Source organism: Plecotus auritus (genome assembly GCF_963455305.1).
Source record: "Plecotus auritus genome assembly, chromosome: 5".
NCBI lineage: Eukaryota > Metazoa > Chordata > Mammalia > Chiroptera > Vespertilionidae > Plecotus > Plecotus auritus.
Window position 1 is genome coordinate 146,925,897 of NC_137776.1, and position 23,188 is coordinate 146,949,084.

The 23,188-nt window shown below is 38.8% G+C and overlaps 1 protein-coding gene across 1 annotated transcript in view; it reads right to left on the minus strand.

The window, feature by feature from the left end:
* Positions 1–23,188, minus strand: part of LOC308249170 (guanine nucleotide-binding protein G(q) subunit alpha) — a 267,265-nt gene that overhangs the window by 51,813 nt on the left and 192,264 nt on the right. Inside the window, exons 4-5 of the mRNA XM_080670030.1 lie at positions 8,645–8,773; positions 5,023–5,152 (exon numbers count right to left, since the gene is read on the minus strand). Coding sequence (XP_080526156.1) covers positions 5,023–5,152; positions 8,645–8,773 — 259 coding nt within the window. The remainder of the gene's footprint in view (positions 1–5,022; positions 5,153–8,644; positions 8,774–23,188) is intronic.

Genomic DNA, 23,188 nt, shown 5'->3' on the forward strand with positions numbered 1-23,188 from the left:
ATCAGACAGCAAAGGGAATATGCAAATCAACAGAGCTCTACAACCCTGGTTATTCTCGCCCACTATTTGATAATGTATTTCCTTCTTTGGAAAGAGAGAAAAGTAACAACAGAAATGCACTCCCCAAAGTCTAGAAAAGCTGAGAATTCAGACAGACAAAAGCAGATCTGCAGAAATTTTTAAAGATTAGTACAAATTTTTTTAGAAATATTAAAAGCAAAAGCAATAGTCTAGAATACTTCCCATAATAGCCTTGGCGGGTGGTCTGCAATGTGATTTTCCCCAGTTCCCCAGGATAGAAAAGGAGGCTGTTAGTATCCATTCACATGTTTTTCTCACAAATATATACCAAGGGAGGTATAACAAAGTCTGCTTTGGATTAAAGTGATGAACTCCGAATTTCAAAACCAAGAACAGAATTTTGGGGAGGACTTATTTCAATTTTGTCTTACCAAAAGCATACAATTTAAGGAAAGCAGAATTCCATAGTTCCAAATTTCCTTAATGATTTAAGAAAGTAGAGAGGCAATGTCATTTTCTTATATTATAGTACAACTGAAAAAATATGTATATATAATGTGGCTAAACCTGATATTAAAAGTACTTTGACAGTGTTTTCTAATTACCAACAGTGTCAACAGTGATGATTACAACTAACATGGATGAAGTAATGAAAAAGCAGTATTTTTCTTACTATGCTTAATTTATCTGCAATAATACCATTAGGCTTGACCTGAGGTCTGAAAAATGAACAGCATAAAAATTATTTTTATCTCTATCCTGGCCGGTGTGGCTCCGTGTATGGAGCACCCATATACCAAAAGTTGGCGGGTTCAATTCCTGGTCAGGGCACAAACCTAGGTTGCTGGTTTTATGCAGTTGGAGGGCATGAAGGAGGCAACTAGTCAATGTTTCTTTCTCACATCTCTCGCGCGCGCTCTCTCTCTCTCTCTCAAATCATTTTTTAAAGAGACTTTTATCTCATAGAATTACAAGTGAGGCTTTAATAATATTCCCAAGTGATTAGGGTGTCCTAATGAAAAACTAATACTTTATTTTTTAATTTGTAGAATAATACATCACCATAGGAATCAAAGAAACTTAGAAATATTTTCAGATGTACGTAGTGCCTATACATTGAATGGTAAATTATTGTGGAAATGTAATTATGTTATCTGATAACCAAAACAATGTTATTTTATTCTGATTAATATGTAAAAGTATATACTATTTTATACAAAAACCTGATCTCCACTAGCAACGTCGAGTGAAAAATTGAATAAATGATTTGTAATGTTCAGATAATTGAAGAAGTGGATTAACTAGAATTAGCTGATGAGCTGTCTAAGAAATTTTCTAGTTTGTAAATTTTAAAGTGGTAAATTGATCTTCATAAAATCACAACATTAATTTCTTTATAGATACAAAGCATTTATCTCATATACTAGAGGCCCAGTACACGAAATTCGTGCACGGGCGGGGGGGGGGGGGGTTGTCCCTCAGCCCAGCCTGCACCCTCTCCAATCTGGGACCCCTCGAGCGATGTCCGACTGCCTGTTTAGGCCCGATCCCGGGCGTCAGACATCCCTCTCACAATCCAGGACTGCTGGCTCCCAACTGCTCACCTGCCTACCTTCCTGATTGCCCCTAACTGCTTCTGCCTGCCAGCCTGATCACCCCCTAACCACTCCCCTGCCAGCCTGATTGATGCCTAACTGCTCCCCTGCCAGCCTGATTGCCCCTAACTGCCCTCCCTTGCAGGCCTGGTCCCTCCCAACTGCCCTGCCCTGCTGGCCTGATTGCCCACAACTGCCCTCCCCTGCTGGCCTGATCCCTCCCAACTGCCCTCCCCTGCTGGCCATCTTGTGGCAGCCATCTTGTGTCCACATGGGGGCAGCCATCTTGTGTGTTGGAGTGATGGTCAATTTGCGTATTACTCTTTTATTAGATAGGATAGAGGCCTGCTGCATGGGTGGGGGCCAGCTGCTTTGCCCTGCAGAGTATCCTGGATCAGGGTGGGGGTTCCCTTGGGGCATGGGGCGGCCTGGGTGAGGGGCCTGTGGTGGTTTGCAGGCTGGCCACACCTCCCGGCGACCCAAGCGGAGGCCCTGGTATCTGGGATTTATTTATCTTCTATAATTGAAACTTTGTAGCCTTGAATGGAGGCCTGGGCCAGCCAGGGTGTGCAGGAAGTTTGACTTCTTCCATTGCTGGGGAAACCCAAGCCTCCTGTTCACTCTGTGGCTGCAGCCATCTTGGTTTGGTTAATTTGCATACTCACTCCTGATTGGCTGGTGGGCGTGGCTTGTGGGTATAGTGGAGGTACAGTCAATTTGCATATTACTCTTTTATTAGATAGGATAATATGTATTGAGAAACAAAATTTTCCTCTAGCTATTATGTAAACAAGTGACATACGAAGAAATAAAATAATGTTTCTTATATCTTACAAAAGCATTATCTCATTTACAAGGTCTTTTAGGGCAAAGTTGACTTTTTCTTTCTTCATTTTGGTATCTCTTTAGATTCCCTGGGACCCAGTACATAGTAGACAAGCCCTCAAAATATTTTTTATCTTGATTCAACATTTAAAGACATCAGAAATGTTGTCATATGTCAGCTTCTGAAATATGTAGTATGTCCAAAATACTACAGCCAAGAATTATGGAACAATAAACCAACACCAATATAGATAAAGATAGAAATGCATACAAGTAGTCATATCCCCACCCCCCTATCTGCAGGAAACATGTTCCAAGGTGGATGCCTGAAACTCTGGATAGTACCAAACCCTTATACACTATGTTTTTTCCCTGTACACACATACTAAGATAAAATTTAATTTATAAATTAGGCATAGTAAGAAATTAACAATAACTAAAAATAAAATAGAAAAATCATAACAATCCTATATAATAAAAGCCTAATATGCAAATTGTCCCCTTGACTGGGAGTTCGACCAGGGGCTGGGGCCAGTGGCAGCAGGTGGCTGGGGGAAGGAAGGCGCCCCTGGCCAGCAACCGCAAGGGACCCTACCCATGCACAAATTTTGTGCACTGGGCCTCTAGTACTGTAATAAAAGTCATGAGAATGTGGACTTCCTTATTAAGTAGGAAACTTTCACCTTTTCACTTATAAAAAAGACTGCAATGCTTCTCTATGGCATATATGAACTATCCTCATCACTCCTCTTGTGCTTTGGGTCCATTATTAAGTAAAACAGGGGTTACTTCAACACAAACACTGCAATACTTTGACAGTCAGTCTGACAACTGAGGTGGCTGGCTACTATGTGACTAAGAGATGGGGAACATCTATAACATGGATATTCTGGACAAAGGGGTGAGTCATGTCCCGGGCGGGGAGAGTGCAAAATTTCATCAAGCCACTCAGAATGGTGCACAATTAATAACTTATAAATTGTTTACTGAGTTATTTCTGAATTTCCTATTTGATATCTTTGAATTACAACTAATTGCAAGTAACTGAAATCACAGAAAGCAAAACCTCGGATAAGGGGAGGGGTACTATTGTATAGAGATATCATAGCTAAAATTCTGACGGCAATTGATGAACTTAAATGTTGATAACATTTTCAGGCACTCTGCATTATAGCTACAGAAGGCAAATGTCTGATAAACTTCATTCTTAAAAATAAGTTTTGATTAATTCAAAGGCCCATATACTTGCATCCAGGAAAGATTCTAAAATGCATGGATAGGTAACTTGCAGCTCTATGTGAAATAATTGTTCATGAACTCTTTATCAATACATACAAAAGAAATGCTATGGAAGATTAGATGTGTCTATTAATGAAGATATTAGCACTTACAGAAAAATAAAATACTTAAAAAGACCAAGAAGCCAGGATTCTTGTATACCTAACAGATGTACAACATTAAAAGTATATTTTAATATGCCAGATCTTACTTTAATCAGCTATTGGAGATATCTCACTTTCTTCTCTTTACTTGCTACTCTATTAGAAGTATATTTAATACTTACTATTGGTGTGTCAGTTTGCAGTCTTTGCCTCTAGCAGGGTGTATCAATGGCATCTTCTCCATTCCTCCAACACACACACTGAATTCCAGCCCCAAGTCAGTTTTCTATGCCCTTTAATTATATTCTATACCAGCCTTGGGCAAACTACAGCCCGCGGGCCAGATCCGGCTGTTCTATCCGGTTCTCTTGCTCTCCCCTCGGCTCCTTTACTTTGAATTTATATTAGTTCACACAAACACTCCATCAATGCTTTTGTTCCGGCCCTCTGGTCAAGTTTAAGAACCCATTGTGGCCCTCGAGTCAAAAAGTTTGCCCACCCCTGTCAACTCTGACTCATCATCAAACCTTTGATATCCTCAAAATCCATATTTATACCTGTTAAATTTTCATGTAATGGGGAGGAACTTACATTACTGAATCATATATCTCCAGTCAGGCATACCAAGGACACTTTTTCAATCACTCCCTGCTTAGTAGAAACAAAATTATGCTATAAGAGCAGAAAGGCCACATCACCAAGACACGTCCTGGCTCCATAATGGACTGATTTAGAGGCCAGCTGCAAAGGCTCTCACACTTGCCAAAAGGGGCTTTGAGCTTTGAGTACTCTTTGGGACCCACCCACCACACAAACAATGATTTAGACAAAATGAAAACAAAACCAAACAGGCTGACTCACTCCCACACTCCCGACTCCAGCCTGCGGGGAGAAGGCTACAATACGATCTGATGACTAGCCTAAGATTTCTGCGTTATTTTCATTTTCAGAGCCTCTGCATAGTGTGAAAAGTATAAAATTGCATCTAATTAGAGCTGAACACACAGACCTGCTCATACATTGGACAAAAGAGCTTACCTTTCTGAGTGTACCGTGTACCATTTTATTTTTAAAATCCCCAAGTCAATAGTCAAGAAAGCAATGAAGTCAGTTTACTCCATATCCCACACCCAACATCCTATCATTTATTTGTATCAAATAATAAAATGACCACCCACTGCCTGTGCATGGGCACTCACCTCATTGTCGGATTCCACGAGAACTTGATCATATTCACTAAGCGCTACTAGAAACATGATAGAGGTGACATTTTCAAAGCAGTGTATCCATTTTCTTCTCTCTGACCTTTGGCCCCCTACATCGACCATTCTGCAAGGTTAACAATATTCATATTAATAGCATATAAAGAAAAAAATCAATATAAAATAGCTTTACTTACAAAACTTAGGAAAAATACTCTCTAAAGGAAATAGTCATCCAAGTCAATTCAATTGATACTTATTGAACATCTACTAATTTTCTGTTACCTAACAACCAAAATCAAGGCATTCTGGGTAATAAATCATTATGGTTAGCAGAATGTTACCAGATGTGTACGAAAATTATAACTTTGTAAAAAAATAATCCTGTTCCACACCAAGCAAAATGGTTTTATTTAATCAAGCTATGGAGTATATAAAATAAGTTTTATTTGTATTAAGCTCTAATCGCAAATACTGACTTCAGTTTATCTTCCTATAAAACGAGAATGAAGATCCTCATGTATTTCTCAAAGATGCTAAAAATACTTGCAAATACATTGAGAAGATGGAAGATGCTATACAATTCAATATACACTGAGTGGCCAGATTATTATGATCCCTGAACGCATAATAATCTGGCCACTCAGTGTATATCCTATATAATAAAAGGCTAATATGCAAATTGTTCCCTTGACCAGGAGTCCGACCAGCAGGCAGGCTGGCCAACCGCCCATGCCCCCTCCCCCTGGCCAGGCTGGCCAGACCCCACCCATGCATGAATTCATACACTGGGCCTCTAATATATATACTGAGTGGCCAGATTATTATGCATTCAGGGATCATAATAATCTGGCCACTCAGTGTAGGTTGTGTGTGATGCTTCAGCTAAATCCAAACACAACTCCCCTGATCCTTTATCAGTAGAGTAAGCATTTGGGGCTTTTTTTCCTTCCAATATTAGCAATAATTTGGGACAGGTCCAGTCATATTGGGTAACAGTGTGATTAGCATTATGCATAAGAGAACTTGCTAACTTGCCATAAAATATGCTACAAGAGGCCATCATTTGAACTATTTCAAGGATTTGTTTTTAACACTTCAATTTTGTGCCGAGTTACTGCTCAGAAATCAACATTATTAATTTGAGTGATTATCCTATCTAATAAAGAGGGAATATGCAAACTGACCATCACGCCATCACAAAGATGACAGCACCCAGTCCCCTCTGCCCCGCCAGAGTCCCTCAGTCACGGGTGGGGGGGGGGGGGGGGCGCGGGGGAATGAGGGGGAGAGGAAGTGCGGGCCTGCTGATGGAGTCCCCCAGTTCTTTCACAGAAAATGGGTTGCCTCAAAAAGTTGGTCAAGCTTCTTAGGACAAAAAGCATTCAAACTCTTTGAAAAGGGAATTCCAATATTTATAAAAGTTTGGACTAGACAATTCATGGTTATTTCCACTACAACTTTCTATGATTTTGTGATATTAACATTTTGAATTCACACAGTACCAGCTATATTATATGTAAGAAAATATTATTTAAAGGAATGGCCATTATTATTAAAACAACTCATAAAACCACACTGTTTTTATGTCAAGGACATTCTGTGTGATTTTCCTAATGGCTGGAGTTAATGCCCCTAAACCGGCAGTCAGACATCCCCTGAGGGGTCCCAGATTGGAGAGGGTGCAGGCAGGGCTGAGGGATTCTCCCCTTCCCGGCACCCCCACCCCCGCCCCCGTGCATCAATTTCGTGTACCAGGCTTCTAGTGTATATATATATGAAAATATCTAGAAGCATTGGCACTGAATCCAAGTTTCTTCAAACTATTGTTCCATATTTCAACAAAAATGTTCACAGGATAAAATACTTTCAGAGAATGAGAGTTTTAGGTAAAAAAAAGTTTGGGAGTCTGGCTCTGTAAGCATTTGTTGAAGACTGCAGTTGTTCCTGGTGTTCTCCTTTCTCTAAGCATTAAACCTAAACTAAGAAATCAAGGCTCTTCCAGTGACTGCTTCTAAAAGTTCTTTAAGGCACGGAAGACGTATTGGGGGGCAAAACCGTGGACTCAGGAGACTTATGAATGATGGACATGAAAACTAGGATTCTTAGGTCTTTAGAAAAATTAAAATGCTAGCTTTTCCCTGGTGTTAAGTGAATAGTATGCTACTCATTTACATGAAATCATGTCACATTAATCTCTACAACATGCTTTTGATGTTGGCAGGAAATTATTTTTCAAAGTCACTACTATTCCTATAGTGGCAAAAATGTTATTTAAATGTGAATGCACACAATGTAGAAAAAAAAAAAGATGTAATGGTAACATGGTTTCGGAAGTCATTATTTATAAAACAATAAGGAGATGAAAATCTCCCAAGAAATGCTATATGTTTTCTGAAAATATTCTGTAATATGGTTATAAGAGGAAGGACATTTGGGTGTCTTAAAATAAAGATCTCTAAATGCAATGAACTAAAAAATTTAAGTAATCCAGAATGTTGAAGCTATAAGGAACCTTGGAGATATTTAATGCAATTGTTATATAGATGAAAAAAAACAAAAAACAACTGAGGCTCAGAATCATTTCCAACATGTCTCCCACTTTGGGATATGTCTGCTAGAGCAGAGTATGGCAGCTACATGCGACCACGGGTGCAGAGACTGATACGAATAAAACACACAGGACTTGGGCGGGGGCTTTGGCAGGGATTGGCAGAGGGCCTGCTCATCAGAGTCTCCTGGCAGAGTTACGCAGCAAGAATCACACACTTCGACTTCATAACCCCGCATTGCATGCAGTTTTCCTCAATGGGATGGGCTCTAACAAGGAACTCAACTCTCTACACTCAAAGAGACACTCACACGCCTTCATTTCTCACCCTGTGGTTTGTATTCTAACAGTACAACTGAGTGATGGTGGAGTAAGAGATTAAGTGAAAGTAATCAGTATTGTTTACTTTTTTCCTCATCTTAAAAAAAAGATAATACCTATGCTAAAGTATTACTCAGAACAACAGCTGTGAGGGAGGAAGTAATAAATTTTCACTCTATTTTCTTACGTAAATTTAGACTAGGTTACTCAATCCATATTCAAAATCATGTGTTTTGAAAATTTTCAAGCCACGTATCTTAGGAATATAAAGCATCTCAGAGTTTTATTGCTACTGAAGAATTCTGCATTGGTACCCGGGGGCTTGGAGGAAACAATGACCTGAAAGAGCTTCTGCCAACGTATAAGTTCTATTACTTTTGGGTCATAAGATTATTCATATCTTATATAAATCTAAAAATACATCCTTTGTCCTTGTAGATTAAATGATTCCCCCAAAAAATTATAATCAGGACTGATGTTTGATGAACTGATTTTGTTCCACCATCAGCAAACCAAGATTTCATTGATTTCCTGATAATTTAATCTGAAATGAGAAACCTGCCCACATATCTTCCCTCTGCTTCCTCTTTCAGGGACACATGGTTTCATTCTGTGGATCTAATGACAATAATTGGTATAAAGGTGATACTGTTTTAAAACATACATATGATTTCAATATTATAGCATTCACCAAGTGTACTTAAAGCATAACAGTTCAGAAGTGGGTTGTATGGACTCGGTTACTACCTGAAAATGACACTTTGTAAGTCAAAGGGGTATTCGATGATCCCTGTGGTGGGGACTCGAACTCTAAGCACATCTTGTTGCGTAGGCAGGTAGGCAGGGTCGGCAACACGGTCCAAGTCATTAAGATAGCTAGAGGGAAGACACAACGAGAACATCAGTGACTCCATCACACCACACCTGCCTATGGAGAGAGAAGGACAAAAATGAGTCACAAGGGAGAAGTGGAGAATAGAAAGGAAGATCTCAGAAAGTGGTAGAGAATTAGGGAACCCAAAAGATTAAACTCAACCTCCCATTGGTCAGAGCAAGATTACCTCTCTAAGGATTAACTGCTTCACTGTATTGCTCATTGCTTCTCTTACAATCAATTAGAACTCATACAAGAGTAAAGGGGGAGAAGAAAATAAATCAAACGAGTCTCTTATCCTCTACTTGTTTAGCAGGTCTGGTGGGTAAAACAGGAGTTTCAAGCAAATAGTTTTTAAATTATTTATACAAATGATGTTTGTATAAATAAACAGATAAGAGTTACATATAAGGTCAGAATGCATTTTTATTTTTATTTTATTTTTTTGCCTTTTGCAGAACATGAGAGCTTCTTCTTGGAATGTATTTCCTTAATGCCTTAAGAGAGGACACAAAATACCCTATCCAAACTTCTGTCCAAAGTCTAAATCATTCATGATTAAAATAAAGCCACGAGGTTTCTAGTTATTGAGGTAACACTGTCTAAGGTCAGATATTCCCAGTTTTTAGGGTCACCAAACCTAAACTTTAGTTTATCAGCTTATATTTTTCTATTCCTTTTGGAAGAAAAAAACCCACATATTTTTGAAATAATTTTAGACTCATAAGACACTGCAATAATATTACAGAGAAATCCCTTACACTGTCCCCTAACTCCCCCCAATGTAAAAACTAACCATAATACAGTATCAAAACTAGGAAACTGACATTGATACAGTACTACTAGCTATATATACTACAGACCTTATTTAGATTTCACCAGTTTTACACACACACACACACACACACACACACACACACACACACACATATTTGGGGGGACATATAGTTGCATGAAATTTTATCACATGTAGAGATTTGTGCAATCACCACCACAACCATGATACAAAATTGTTCTGTTACCACAAAGAAACTGTCCTGTGCTCCCCATTCCAACCCTAACGCCTGGCAACATCTATGTTTTCCATCAGTATAATTTTGGCATTTTAAAAATACTATATTCCATTCACTTTTCATTCTCTCAAAGTGCAAAAATTAATTTCCAACCTTGAGAATGACATAATTTGATATCATTGATGACAAACAGGTGAACGTGACTGTTCTGTGTGGCATCTTCATGACTTCAAAGAGTCACAATATAGATATGGTTTCAGAACACAATTACAAAGTATAGACACAAAGTAATTAACTGTGAACAAGACTAAAAGAAAAGATGGAGCCCTTCATAGAACTGAAAGGGACTAGAACTGCAATATCTCAGGCCCACAAGTAAGAGGCAGTGAGATATGAGATGTAGCACAGGGACTGTCTGGTGCAGAGCATGTTATAGCCCAGCGAGCACAAACACTCTGTGGATCTGACGCAAGGACGTTGTCCCACAGATTGTTATTCCTGCCTTAGCACCTAAAGAGTGCCTGGCAAATAGCACTTAATGAATATTTCTTGTTTGGATGGATGGATGCGTTTCCTTTCAGCACTATTTAAATACCATTCATACTAATGGTGTTTCCATATCAATGATATTATTAAATACGAAATTGGGTGTTGAAAAAAAAGTTATATTAAGTCTCTAAGATTCACAGAGTCATAAAATAGTGAAGTTAAGTCTTACTTTAACAAAGAAATAAAATCATTGCCTTTTTACAGGTCCATCAATCCTTAAGACAAAAATGTGTCAGCCTAGGAATTCCTCCACCAAAGCAACTAATTAGTATTCTGGTGGCCTTATCCCAAAACATCAATGATTCTCTAGCTGGCAATTAGCTCTCTACTGACTGATCAGAACCAGCCTGGTATCTTTAATTATTAAAAAACTGGCTGGAGGACAAAAATGGGGAGAGGCTGGAAGAACATGGGCATGAGAGGCAGGAAGGAAATATAAACGTGTACTGGGCCCAAAGGTTGAGTCTGTCTCTTGGCACAGGCTTGGAATCGTCTGATGGGGTTAACAAACCCATGTTCCAAGAGTTGTTCTGTATCTCATTCTATAGATAAACCAGCTCACCACACATTAATGCAAAACCAACTGGCTACTCTATGTAGATGGATTTCCCTGATTTATCAGCTCCTTGATTTGCAAAACTTGAAATGAATGTACATTTTGAAACCTACAAGATCAACATTTATTTAACTACTATATACAAAATTTTAACTTAGAGAAATCAGAGAACTTCTCATTTACATTGGCAAGCTTGCTCAGAAATATGCGGCCCAATAAACCATTTCTACTCACTTAACCCAATAAGCAGAGGTCAGAACAGAGGGTGGCTAATTCTTGCACACAGGTGCTGTAGAGTTCCTGTGGTGAAGAAGGATTCATGGCTCTCTGTTCTCAAAGATGAACCGCTCCATGTTTAAACACATTATTTGCACAGAAGAACTTAAAGAACCAGCACTGCAGTGGGAAAATACCTGTCACTCTGCACAGTAGGAACCCAGCTGGTCTCTCTCCAATTTAGAGGAGTGAACTGAGCTCCCTGAAAAACATGTTCAGGTAAGATAAAATTGGGGCATACACCTGTGATTGAAAAACCACTTACAAGGATGTAGAGGCTGCCCTAAAAATACTGTCAGTGGTGGCTCTCTGTGAACAGGGCATTACAGAGACATCAGCTGAATATCTAAAACATCTTGTTCTTGCAAGAATTTTTTTTCCTCTTCACCTTTCTTATGCTCCTTTTCAATGCCAGTATAGTTCATAGAGAGTAACAACAGGATAACCACAATGAACTACTGAGTGCTTGCTGCCTGCCAGGCTCTGTTCCATCTGTTCCTTGCCCAGATAGGAACACATTTTATGGCACAGAAATGGCCATTAACGATGTTCCATGCATTTCCGATTCACTTGAAAATAAATCGCAGTTCTTGGTTGATATTTTTTTTTGCTTTGCCTCAGTTGGATGGTGGACAGAAAGGCTCACTTCACTTGGAGTAAAAAAGTTATTCTAGTTTAACTACAAAAATGGAAAGGAACTATATCAAGGCCTGCTAGTTGCAACACACATTATCTAGAACCAAAACCAAACCAAACCCAAACATCCCAAAACAAGGCAAGAAAAACAAAACAAAACAACAAACCCTCCAACCAAATTAAACATACTATTTTCTCCTAGGGGAGGGTCTGGGCAGCTCAGAGGCTGCACCAGGATTGAAGACATGTTGCAGATAATTTGTGAAGCAGGTTAAGCCTGTAGGCAACAAAGACCAGCATTTTCACTGCCGAGGAGAGCTTCTGCCTGTGTAAGTCCCAGACCCTGTGCCCCTCCCTCTGGCTTACAGAACATGGAGAGGGGGACCCCAGCACTCTATGCATTTTACATTTGCATAGGGAAAAAGGCCACTCCATTCCCTTACAAATCGAGTTCTGCCATGATAAAACCAGAGTATCCTCATTTGTTGATTCTGGTCACATTGTGAGAAAAGGCAATGGAATAATCTCTTAACGGAATTGTGCTTTCCATGGAAGCATCTCCTATTCTGAGGGAAAACTGTTGGTGAATACTGGGTGGATGGGTTCCCACTGGATTATTCCATTCATTTAACCTTTTACAAAGAAACACCAAGGTCTGAGCAAATTTATAGTGTAGAGTAAATTCAGAAAGATAATTATAGCTATAATTTGTTTTGTAGAAATGATTTTGAGTGGCTGCTGAGGTCATTCTCAGGGTGTTGCTATGGTGACAGGCACAAGGTACATTTCCAAGGCAATGCATGTTTAACAAGGGGCTGGCCGCAGCACCTGCCTGCTATCAGGGAGAGAAAGCTCCCGTGGCACACATGAGGCTTCTTTCACTGTCAATGAGACAGGACATGTTTAGGGCTGTGCTAAAAAATGGGAGGTGTCATTTATTAAACTCACTCTAACCTACTCATGGGGACTTCATGACTTGCCATTGCTTTGAGACACTAATACTAGATAACTTCATAATTGATTAAGAAAAGAAAAAAAAAAATTTTGCCCTAGCTTGCTTGGCTCAGTAGATAGAGCGTCAGCCTCGATTCCGGTCAAGGGCACATGCCTGGGTTGAGGGCTTGATCCCCAGTAGGGGGCGTGCAGGAGGCAGCCAATCAATGATTCTCTCTCATCATTGATGTTTCTATCTCTCTCTCCCTCTCCCTTCCTCTCTGAAATCAATAAAAATATATTTTAAAAAAACAACAACTCAACATTTTTCTACATTTGGTCCAATTAGGACTCACACACTGTGGAGTCAGGGACCACGACCCACTGTCCATGGCTGGTGACCAACACAGCAAGTGTTCAACCCGTGACCCAAATTAAAACTATTTTATGGAAAATGCTGTAGTCTTTAGAAAGGTGGTTATACCTTTCAGAAGAAAACAAAGGGGGGTGTCAGCTACCCACCTTTGTGTAATAACCTCTCTGGGCTATCGTTGGCCTCTATTACATAAGAACTGAATTCTGAATTAAACGGCCTCTGATGAATGTAAAGACAACACAAAAAGGAAAAGCAGCCTTTGCTTAACTTCATTTACTAGGTATGCTTCCTGCTCTGCTTCAGGTCCTGTCCACAAAATGGTATCACTTGTATGTCTCTTTTATGCCTCTTAGCATCAAACTTTCAGGCCTTGGAATTCACTCTAATTCAGGCCAAAAGGAGGGAGGGGTGGCACCTTATTAACAGACAATTCTGACACAATCTCTTTCATGAAAGAAATAGGTTTTTCATGGTTTCCAGTGAAAAGCAAAGCAACAGACTCGTGTAGTAAAATTTCAACAGTTCCTTTCCTACCACGAGAAAAATACAGGGTCATCTGGAATTTAACATCATATTTTGACCATGACATTCTGGTAGGTGCTAAGGGTATAAAGATTCCCAGCATGTGATCCCAGCCTGTAAAAAGGTTACCAGCTTATGGGAAGAAAAAGGGTTTAAGGAAGAGGAGAAATGGTGGGGTTTATGGGGATGAAATGAACACTTGTACATTTTGGACAGTCATTTTCTGAGAACCTGTTTGAATTATCTCTAATCTTTGGTGATTATCCACAAAACATTGTTCTGTAGTATGACAGATTTGCATGAAAGACTTAAAGAAATTAAACACATGCATTTATAATGACACCTCGTAACTGCTAAGTTCTCTATATATTTAACTTCAAAATCATCTCTGGCTAACGAAAAAAATAAAAAATTCAGAAATGGAGTATACTTCATTCTTTTAAGTGATTAAAAATATATGAGAAGAGCTTAAACATCACTAAAACAATATGCTGAAATTAAATTAAACATGGCATTTTCTCTCTGGAATATTTTTTAAAAGATATGCCAATTGTTCTTTAGTTTTGATAATAGTTTGTCAATAACATGTTTGAATTAACCTTCAAATTAACTTATACTCTTCAGATTAACTTATACTCCAATTTCACATGCAATGAGAACTTGTTTTTTAAAATTTAAGTTAAAATAAAAACCCCACATATGATTAGAAGGGTAATTGAAATCTAAACCCAAAATAACATAGAAATTAAAGCGTGCTTTTTTTTTTTAATGAAGGCAACATGAATAACACGTAGAGATAATTTGGCAAGTAATCTATATCACATTACAGCTACGGTTGAAAAAATAATAATGTAAGTTACAGGCATGCAACCTTCAGCAATTATACCAAAAGGGGGAAAGTACCTATAGGTGATAAGTGGAAAAAGAAATCTCTGACATTTTATCAATCCAACCATAGTAAGATAATGAAAACAGCATCTCAGGGCATTCATGTAGCATGCTATGGGATATGTGTTGGGTTCTTCAACTCCTATCAAAATATTTTTAACAGATTTGCAGTTCAAGTCGTGTAGAGGGCTGCCTGGGAAGGCACATGGACATTTCTTTAAATTGTTGTCAGCTGAGCCCCAGAGCCGGGTCTCGGTTACGCCCTCCCCAAGAAGGTGGGGGGTGTTATCAGTACTGACTTTTTACCTTTGTCCAGGTGCCGGGGAGTGGGCTTTGATATGTAAATCCAGGCAAACACCAGGAATACTAGGGCCTACTCAAGAATGCAAATAAGCTCCTTTGATCCTAAGTTTTGGTGATACTTCCTGGTATTTGGGGGTATAAAATAAATGTGCTGCGTGGGCTCCGGGGTCCCTGCCTCTCCATCAGAGAGGATGGCGTCCCACCTGGCTCCCAGCTTTGTTTCTATCTTTCTATCTGGTCTCTTTCTTTCTTTTATTTCTTAATCCCCAGCTCCTCCACTCAGGAACCGGACCTGTTCCTTTTCCGTGCTGGACGCGGAAAAGAGAGAACACCTCTACAAAGTCGGACATTAAGATGAATTTCTGGCACTGAAAATGACTCTGGTAGAACTGCACATTTTTAATTATTGAAAAGAAGGTTAGAAAAACTAGGTCAACTTCATTAAAAAAATTAAGAAGACCTCATTGTAAGAGGAACAGTCCAGGGGGATTTGAAAGCTAGATCATGCTATGAGATCTTATTTGACACTGTCAAAAGCAGAGGAAGCTAAGGAGGAACCAGAAACACATGGTTATTGAACAGTTGCTATGTGACCACAGGATTCAAAGGGAAAAAAAAATAAAAAGAAATTTTCAAAGTGAACTTAAAAAAGATAGGACTTAAAGTAATAGTTCTGCAAAACTGCCATCCTGAGGGCAGAGTCAAGTACAGGTTTTGGTACTAAGTCTCCCTCATCTGGCAGATGCCATGGCTGAAATGAGCCTGCTTGGTAACCTGGTTAGGCTGGTTAGGTGCATGGGATTACGTATCACACAAACACTTCCATCTCCCGAAGAGCTCATTCTGTGGAGGGCAAATCAACTTTCCTTTTTAACACCTGGCACACCATGACGAGCGTTCAAGGAGGTGTAGCATTTAATACAGGTATTTTGTTCATAAGAAGTTGTTTGTTTTCAATACAAAATTTCAGTTTTAAAACAAAGATTACCCAATGGTAACAGGTAGGTGACAATCCCACAGTTTATGAAAACTACACAAGGAGAATATTCTGTGGGATAAAAGAGAAGTCTAAGAGATCAGGCATTTCAATTTTCCTTTGTCAAAAAACTAAGCTAATCCAGAGGTTTTTTTTAGAAATATATTTTTATTGATTTCAGAGAGGAGAGGGAGAGAGAGAAAGACAGAAACATCAACCGGACCATGCCTGGTCCATACATAGATTGACACTCAATCAATGAGCCACACTGGCCAGGCCAGAAAAAGTCAGAGTTTAAGAACTAAATTAAGTATCCCATAAGAAGATCCTATCACTACATTTGGTAAATAGTTTAGTATCCTGTGACTCTTATATATGGACTAGCGGCCCGATGCACAAAATTCGTGCAAGAGTAGGCTTTTCTTCCCCTGGCTGCCAGCACTGGCTTCCCTCTGGCACCTGGGACCCAGGCTTCCCTCACAGCCCTCGCTTTGTCTGGAAGGTCGTCCAGAAGGATGTCCGGTCTAATTAGCATATTATGCTTTTATTATTATAGATAATTGATCCAAAAGTCTAAAAGAGACTAGTGTCAAATGGGGAATGAGCTAAACAACTAAGTGTCAGGTGGATGCCAGGGCCAGGCCTGGGTCACAGAGACAGATTCTTAGGTCTATTGCTCAAATAAATTGGCCTTGTAACTGAAAAAACAAACAAACAAAAAAACGCAACATTGAGAGAGAGAGCAAGATAGACAGATGGATGGATGGATGGATGGATGGATGGTTGAAGGATGAATAAGATAAATAGACAGATAAGGGAAAAGAAGAGCCTTTTTCAATTTGCCTATTTGGCTCTGTTAATTTATTCATCTTTTATATGATAAGTTTCAAAGCTGTTGAATAATTTTGACACTATTTTTATATTTCTAAAACATCAAAAACAACACCAGAGACTGCTTTTTATTCTAGTCTGCCTGTCTTGAAATGCAATGGCAGTATTTAATTCAGTCAATTTACACATATTTATTGAAAATCTGTTATAAGTTAAATTCTAATGCACTGTGTGTGTTGGGGGTTGGCACAGAAAGTTGGTACAAATACTTAAATATATGTATGTATATATTCTTTGCCTTTGGGGCATCAGGCTACCTGGGAAGCAAAGACAGCACAGATGAATCAATTAAGAAATAATTAAGTGCCAAACTGTACTCTGCTAACCATGAATGCAATGAGAAGGGAGAGATGATTATGAACTGTAGTCACTAGAGAACAGCATAGAGAAGAAGCAGGGATGAGTTGCACCATGCAGACAAGAAGAGAGGAGAAAGATGAGAAAAAATTTTAGCAAAGAAAAATTTACTTATTCTTTTATTACTTACTCATTTGACAACTTTTCACTGAAAGCCTATACTGAAAGCTAGGCACTGTGCTTACGACTGAGTGGGAGCCATACACACACACACACACAAAGACGTGAGTCCTGTCCTCAAGGAGCTTATATTCAATGGAGGTAAAAATGCTATGAATAACCATGATATAATGCAAATACCAGGTGGGTCATAACAGAGGTTCCAGTGATTGTAGCCAAGGGTCAGCCATGAGTAAAAGGTTGCTGATGAAAGCAGCTCTCTCCTGGTCATGTGACCTTAACTTGAATACTCATTCTGTAAGAAGTTTCATTTTGACAAGAATGATGAGATCTCAGGAGCTGGTCATACTAACTAACCTTATTGAACTATTTACAGATAAATTCAATTCATAACTTTAAATCAAGAAGCCATAGTGATAATAAAGAAGAACATCGGGGTTGGCCAATCAGAGTCCAAATGATGCTTGGCAGGCGGGAGTAAGAATAAAGGAACTTGAATGAACTTAAGATGATAAGAAGTTCCTGGGCTCACCTGTAATCACAGGTGGGTTGTCTTCTAGTCAATTCTAGTTCTATTAGGCCCCTTAACAAAAGTCAGTCAGTCCTCACTTTTGGTTCAGTTGATTAAATCCTGTCACATTCTCCTTAACTGCAACAAGCACTACACTGAGTCAAAAACCTAGACACATGAGATGAAATCCTTGCTCTCAGAGTCAAATCAACTCAATGAACATTTCTGGTCATTTATACCATTGTTAGTACCAGACATTCTTTGCACAGCATTTAGAGGTACTGACACTCTAGAGCAGTGGTTCTCAACCTTTCTAATGCCGCGACCCTTTAATACAGTTCCTCATGTTGTGGTGACCCCCAACCATAAAATTATTTTCATTGCTACTTCATAACTGTAATTTTGCTACTGTTATGAATCGTAATGTAAATATCTGTGTTTTCTGATGGTCTTAGGCGACCCTGCTAGCTGTTCTAACCTGTGGGTCGCGACCCACAGTTTGAGAACCACTGCTATAGAGCCTAAGACCATCGGAAATTCAATTTAGAAATGAATTTTCAGATGTCAGATTTCAGGCTTTTGGCAAAAGACTACTCTGTTGGTGTTCACCTTATGAAATCAAATCATTTCTAATCTCGCTTTACTGAAGTCCCCTCCATGAAGTTTAGTAGATCAGACACGGATTTCTGAGGCACATCAATGGCCCAGAGATGACAGGGAATTCAACCACTGGACCCGGACTCAATGTTTTCACCATATAGTGTTCTATCTCCAAAAGCCTGAAGTAGACTTACACTTCTTTTTTATCATCAGATTGAGAACAAAGTCAGGATGGCTGCAAGAGACAGTCAACACACCCTGGAGTTGAAGTACCAGTATATGGCTCATCTTTCAGGAACATTTTAGCAAGATACCTCTTCAAGAAGGATTTGGCCCTAAATCAGGTGGATGTGCTAACCTATCTCTGAAATTACTTTTGCATTTAAATTCAATGTTCAAATTATTTGTGCATTTAAAAATTAAGTTAAAATCTAAGCATGGAGTTGGAAGTAAACTCCAATGCTGACTTATGTCCCAAAGCCCATTTATTTATGTATGTTGGATTTATGGGCTCCAGAGCATGTGGAAATTTCAAGAAGGTGACTGATTTGACCCATAGATACAGAGAACAGATTGATGGTTGCCAGAGGGAAGGGGGATGGAGGACTGGGTGAAAAAAAGTGAAAAGACTAAGAAGTAAAGATTGGTAGTTATAAAATACTCATGGGGATGTAAAGTACAGCAGAGGGAATATAGTCAATAATATTCTAATATGTATGTATGGTGCCAGTTGGATACTTGAAATTTCAGGGGGAACACTTTGTAAACTATATGATTGTCCAACCACTACTGCTGTACACCTAAAACAAATAAAATAATATTGAATGTAAACAGTAATTGAAAAAAATTTTTAAAAAAATTTTTTAAAAAGAAGATGTGTGATCTACTCAACTCCTTGGGGAGACTCCAGTAAAGTGAGATTAGGAATGATTTGATTTCATAAGCTGTACAAAGACTGAGTAGTCTTTTGCCAAAAGCCTGCAGAATAAGAACTATTCTCACTATATGCCGATGTGATTGAAGTTTGTGTTCTTTGGCTAATGTCAGGGAGCTTTTGGTACTGTAGGCAGTGAACTCATTTGACCCGATGTCTCAGAATATTAAAGCAGGTGGTAAACCCCAGAAAAAAAAAAAAGTAAACCTACAGCCATCTGTTTATTGTGCTCTTTATCTAAAGCTATTCAGAGCCCTCAGGCTTTTTTTTTTTTTAATCAATAACAAAAAAATAAAAGAATTTGTGAAAACTCTTCAGCATTTTAGAATGCTTTTATTCTTGCATTAAAGAGAATTGGAAGAATGCACCAAATGAAAGCCAACTTATCCCAAACTGCTTATCCATCGTCTGGAATTTCTCATCGCCTTGTTTCTACCAATGCTGCCTATCCTTTGAGCCATCTGATTGCCTGTTATGATCAGCAAGTTGGCTAATCAAAGTAGAAAAAGGGAAGCTCAAATAATTTCATTGTGTCCTTCTTACTGGCTTTATTTTGACTTCAGCAAAAAGTTATTGTATGGAGTGCAGAAGGGAGTGATTAAGAGTGTAGGCTAAAATAAAGAAATAATACTTTGAAATTATCTGTGACTCAGAACATCATCCATGTTGTATGAATAATTGATGCCCTGTTAAACATGGCTAAGTTTTCTGGATGATAATCAAAACCCTGTTAGTCTGTTTTTCAAAAAATTCTATATAATTTCCCTTGACTTTATACTTATAAGATAACCTATGGGCAACATTGTTAAAGATTAATAAATAATTTGTACCTTTCATAGTATATGATTTATCTAATCCTAGACATCTATCTATCTATCTATCTATCTATCTATCTATCTATCTATCTATCATCTCCCATCCATCTATCCATCCTCTGTGAGGCTATATTTCACAGTACTTAAAAACTTGGTGTTTAGAGGCAGCAAATCTAAATCCGATTCCTACTCCTCTCACTTACTAATTGTGTGACCTTGAACAAGTTACTCAACCTCTCTGACACCAGTTTTCTTCCTCTCTTTGATGGGGATGATAAGAAATATCTACCACTTTGGGTGGCTTTGAGGATTAAATAAAATAATGCTTGTAAATGACTAAGCACAGAATTTAACATATAATAAGTGTTCAGCAAGTAGTAGCTACTGTTGTTTTTGATAATAGAGCTTCCAGATTCCAGACCTTCAAAAACATCAAGACAAAAAGATTTGAATTGAATGCCTTCAGCACTTATACTTCTTAGTTCATTTATAGAGGCCATGGAAAGACAGTGCCTACCTACATCATGGTCATCAAAATAGTGGAAAAGTACCCATCTATTATTTCATAGAACAGTCATTTGTGAAAGTCAAACATGAGCAGTTACTGATAGGCACTGAGGGAAGGAAAGAGACCTTAGTAAACATGATAACAGACACAAGAGATATGTACAAAATGTTAAGATAGATGGCATAGTGCAGGAGTGGGGAACGTCCACTATATAAGGCCCATGGAATCATTTGGTCTGGCCCTGTCAAGGCATTTGGGGTGAATTAATTAAATATTTGACCAAATATAGCAGGCTAATTTTTAAGTTTGGTCATTTTGTATGGCCTTCGAATGATGTTACAAATATCCAAATAGCCCTTGGCAGAAAAAAGGTTCGTCACCCCATCTATTTAGTTCATGTAACAAATTAGTGTAACAGAAATGATTGAAACATATACCTTTCAGTAGAAAATAAATTTCAGGATAATCAAAGAGCACCATTTGAGGAGAAGACCTTTTACTTCACAGAAGAATGCCAATGTAGACCAACTGGCAGAAATAGACAATCTTTCTTTCACAAATGCTAACGGAACTACTAAATTAAGCAAGTTGATGAGGAACTGAAGATCTCTCAGTGATGCCACAATGATGGCTTTTGGTGGCAGGAGGAAGAATACAACTTTATAATGGAAGGTGTCTGTGTCCTATACTGTGATGAACACTGCCATCACCAATGGTGGGCAAACCAGATCACATCAGTTCTGCATTCTACTCAGAGGGCCTATCTCAGAAGAAGGAGTTCAAACAGTTTGCTAACAGGAAGCCCTAACCCTGGTAAGCACACACTTAATTAGACATCGGTGTTCTGATGCCCCAAACAGCAAGACTTTCTATAGGGTAAACAGATATGTGACAGGTAAAGGACAGAACAGAGGAAGAGGAGAAGAATAAAAGTAAAAAGGGTGAGAAATGATGAGAGATGGAAGATTTCTTCATAAAAATATACCTTCATAATGGAGGATTTATTCAATAGTAAGGGCGAGAAGAGACATCACAAAGTGAGAGTCATAGGAGAATCAATAATGAGGGCGGAGGGGTAAATACACAGAGAGGAAAAAACACAATGAACAGGAACAGAGAACAAGGGACAAAACACAACAACAACCTAGGGAGATGGATTCGATTTAAATGGCAGAGGAAACAGAAGGACAGAGGGGGCAGGAAGTAAAGAAAGACAGCTGGTCAAAGGTTGAGGGGGCAGAATTTGGAACAAACAAGGGCTGAATGCATCTTTTTCATGTCTGTACTCAGAAACTTTTATGGTAGGAGCTCAGGAGAGAGCAAAAGAGGGAGGAAGAGAAGGAGAGAGCGAGGGAGATGGATGAGGAGGGAAAGTAGGTGGTTAGATGGCAGAAAAGAAAGACTAGGGATAGGAACAGTGACGTGAAGAAGGAAAAGGAAAAAAAGAAATGGGTAAAGCACACATTTCAGAAGCACACAAGGGAGTTAATATAGATAAAATATGATTGACACATTCAGTGCTCCTGAGCATTCTATGCCTCATTTCAGATTTATGAAATTCAAATTTACTTTAAGAATACCATAACTATTTTGACCAGGCAACATTTCTGTGGCTTACTTGAATTATAACTTATCTTATTCAAATGCTTGGAACTAGGGTAAAAGCTTGACCAACTTTATAGAAAAAAGAAAGCTGACTAGCTCTTGGATCCCCTATGCCAGTGGTTGGCAAACTCATTAGTCAACAGAACAGCAAACCATGGTCTCAAGTCGCATGTGGCTCGAGAGCCGCAGTTTGCGGACCACTGCCCTATGCACTACTGAGTGAGCCAATCAGCCTCCAGAGCTCCTTATTTTCCCCATTTCATCATATAAACTGACCTGAGGCAGCTGCATATTTTCCACTCATTCTTCTGTCTGCCCAGAACCAACACAAGAGGCAACTGCTGGTTCACGTAATTAATGTAGACAGAAATCTGGCTAAATACCACCAAAAAATCCATTTTTCAGATGCCTGATTATCTCGATTGCACTGATTACATTAATCCAATGATGGCCAAGTCTTTACTTTCTTTCTGTTAGGCCAGATTTCATCTAGAGAACTCACAAATCTCTCTAGGATGCAAATCTTTCCCAGGACATATGATTTTGACTGACAGCTCACAAAATAACTTTGGCATGCAAGCAAAATTAGACTCACATGCAATTTTCATGCAGAGATAAAATTATCCATCAACATAATTTTGGCTCCAAGAAAGCAGTCAAGGTTCTGTGTCTGGAACCTGGGAACTAGGGAGTCTGATGCTTTAGAAGCCATAATCAAACGTACCTGTTTGCTGTTCTTACTGTGTCAGTGTTTTCTAGCACATGAATGAGATTATAAATTTGTATTAGAAATTAATATTATAAGATTTCAAATTGCAATGGAGTTTGTGTTTGAGAATCACTGGTTTGCAATTTTGGGGAAGAGATGGGTTGATGAACTCAGATTTCCAGAGTCTTCGGTTGATTTTTCAAATAGAAAATAGTAAAAGAAACACTTTCCCTAACTCTCATGCCAGTTCCTTATGAGTTGGTCACAAGTTTAATATCAATGCTTCCTAACTTTGAAGTTTGAATCAGATACTCTATACCAGTGGTCAGCAAACTCATT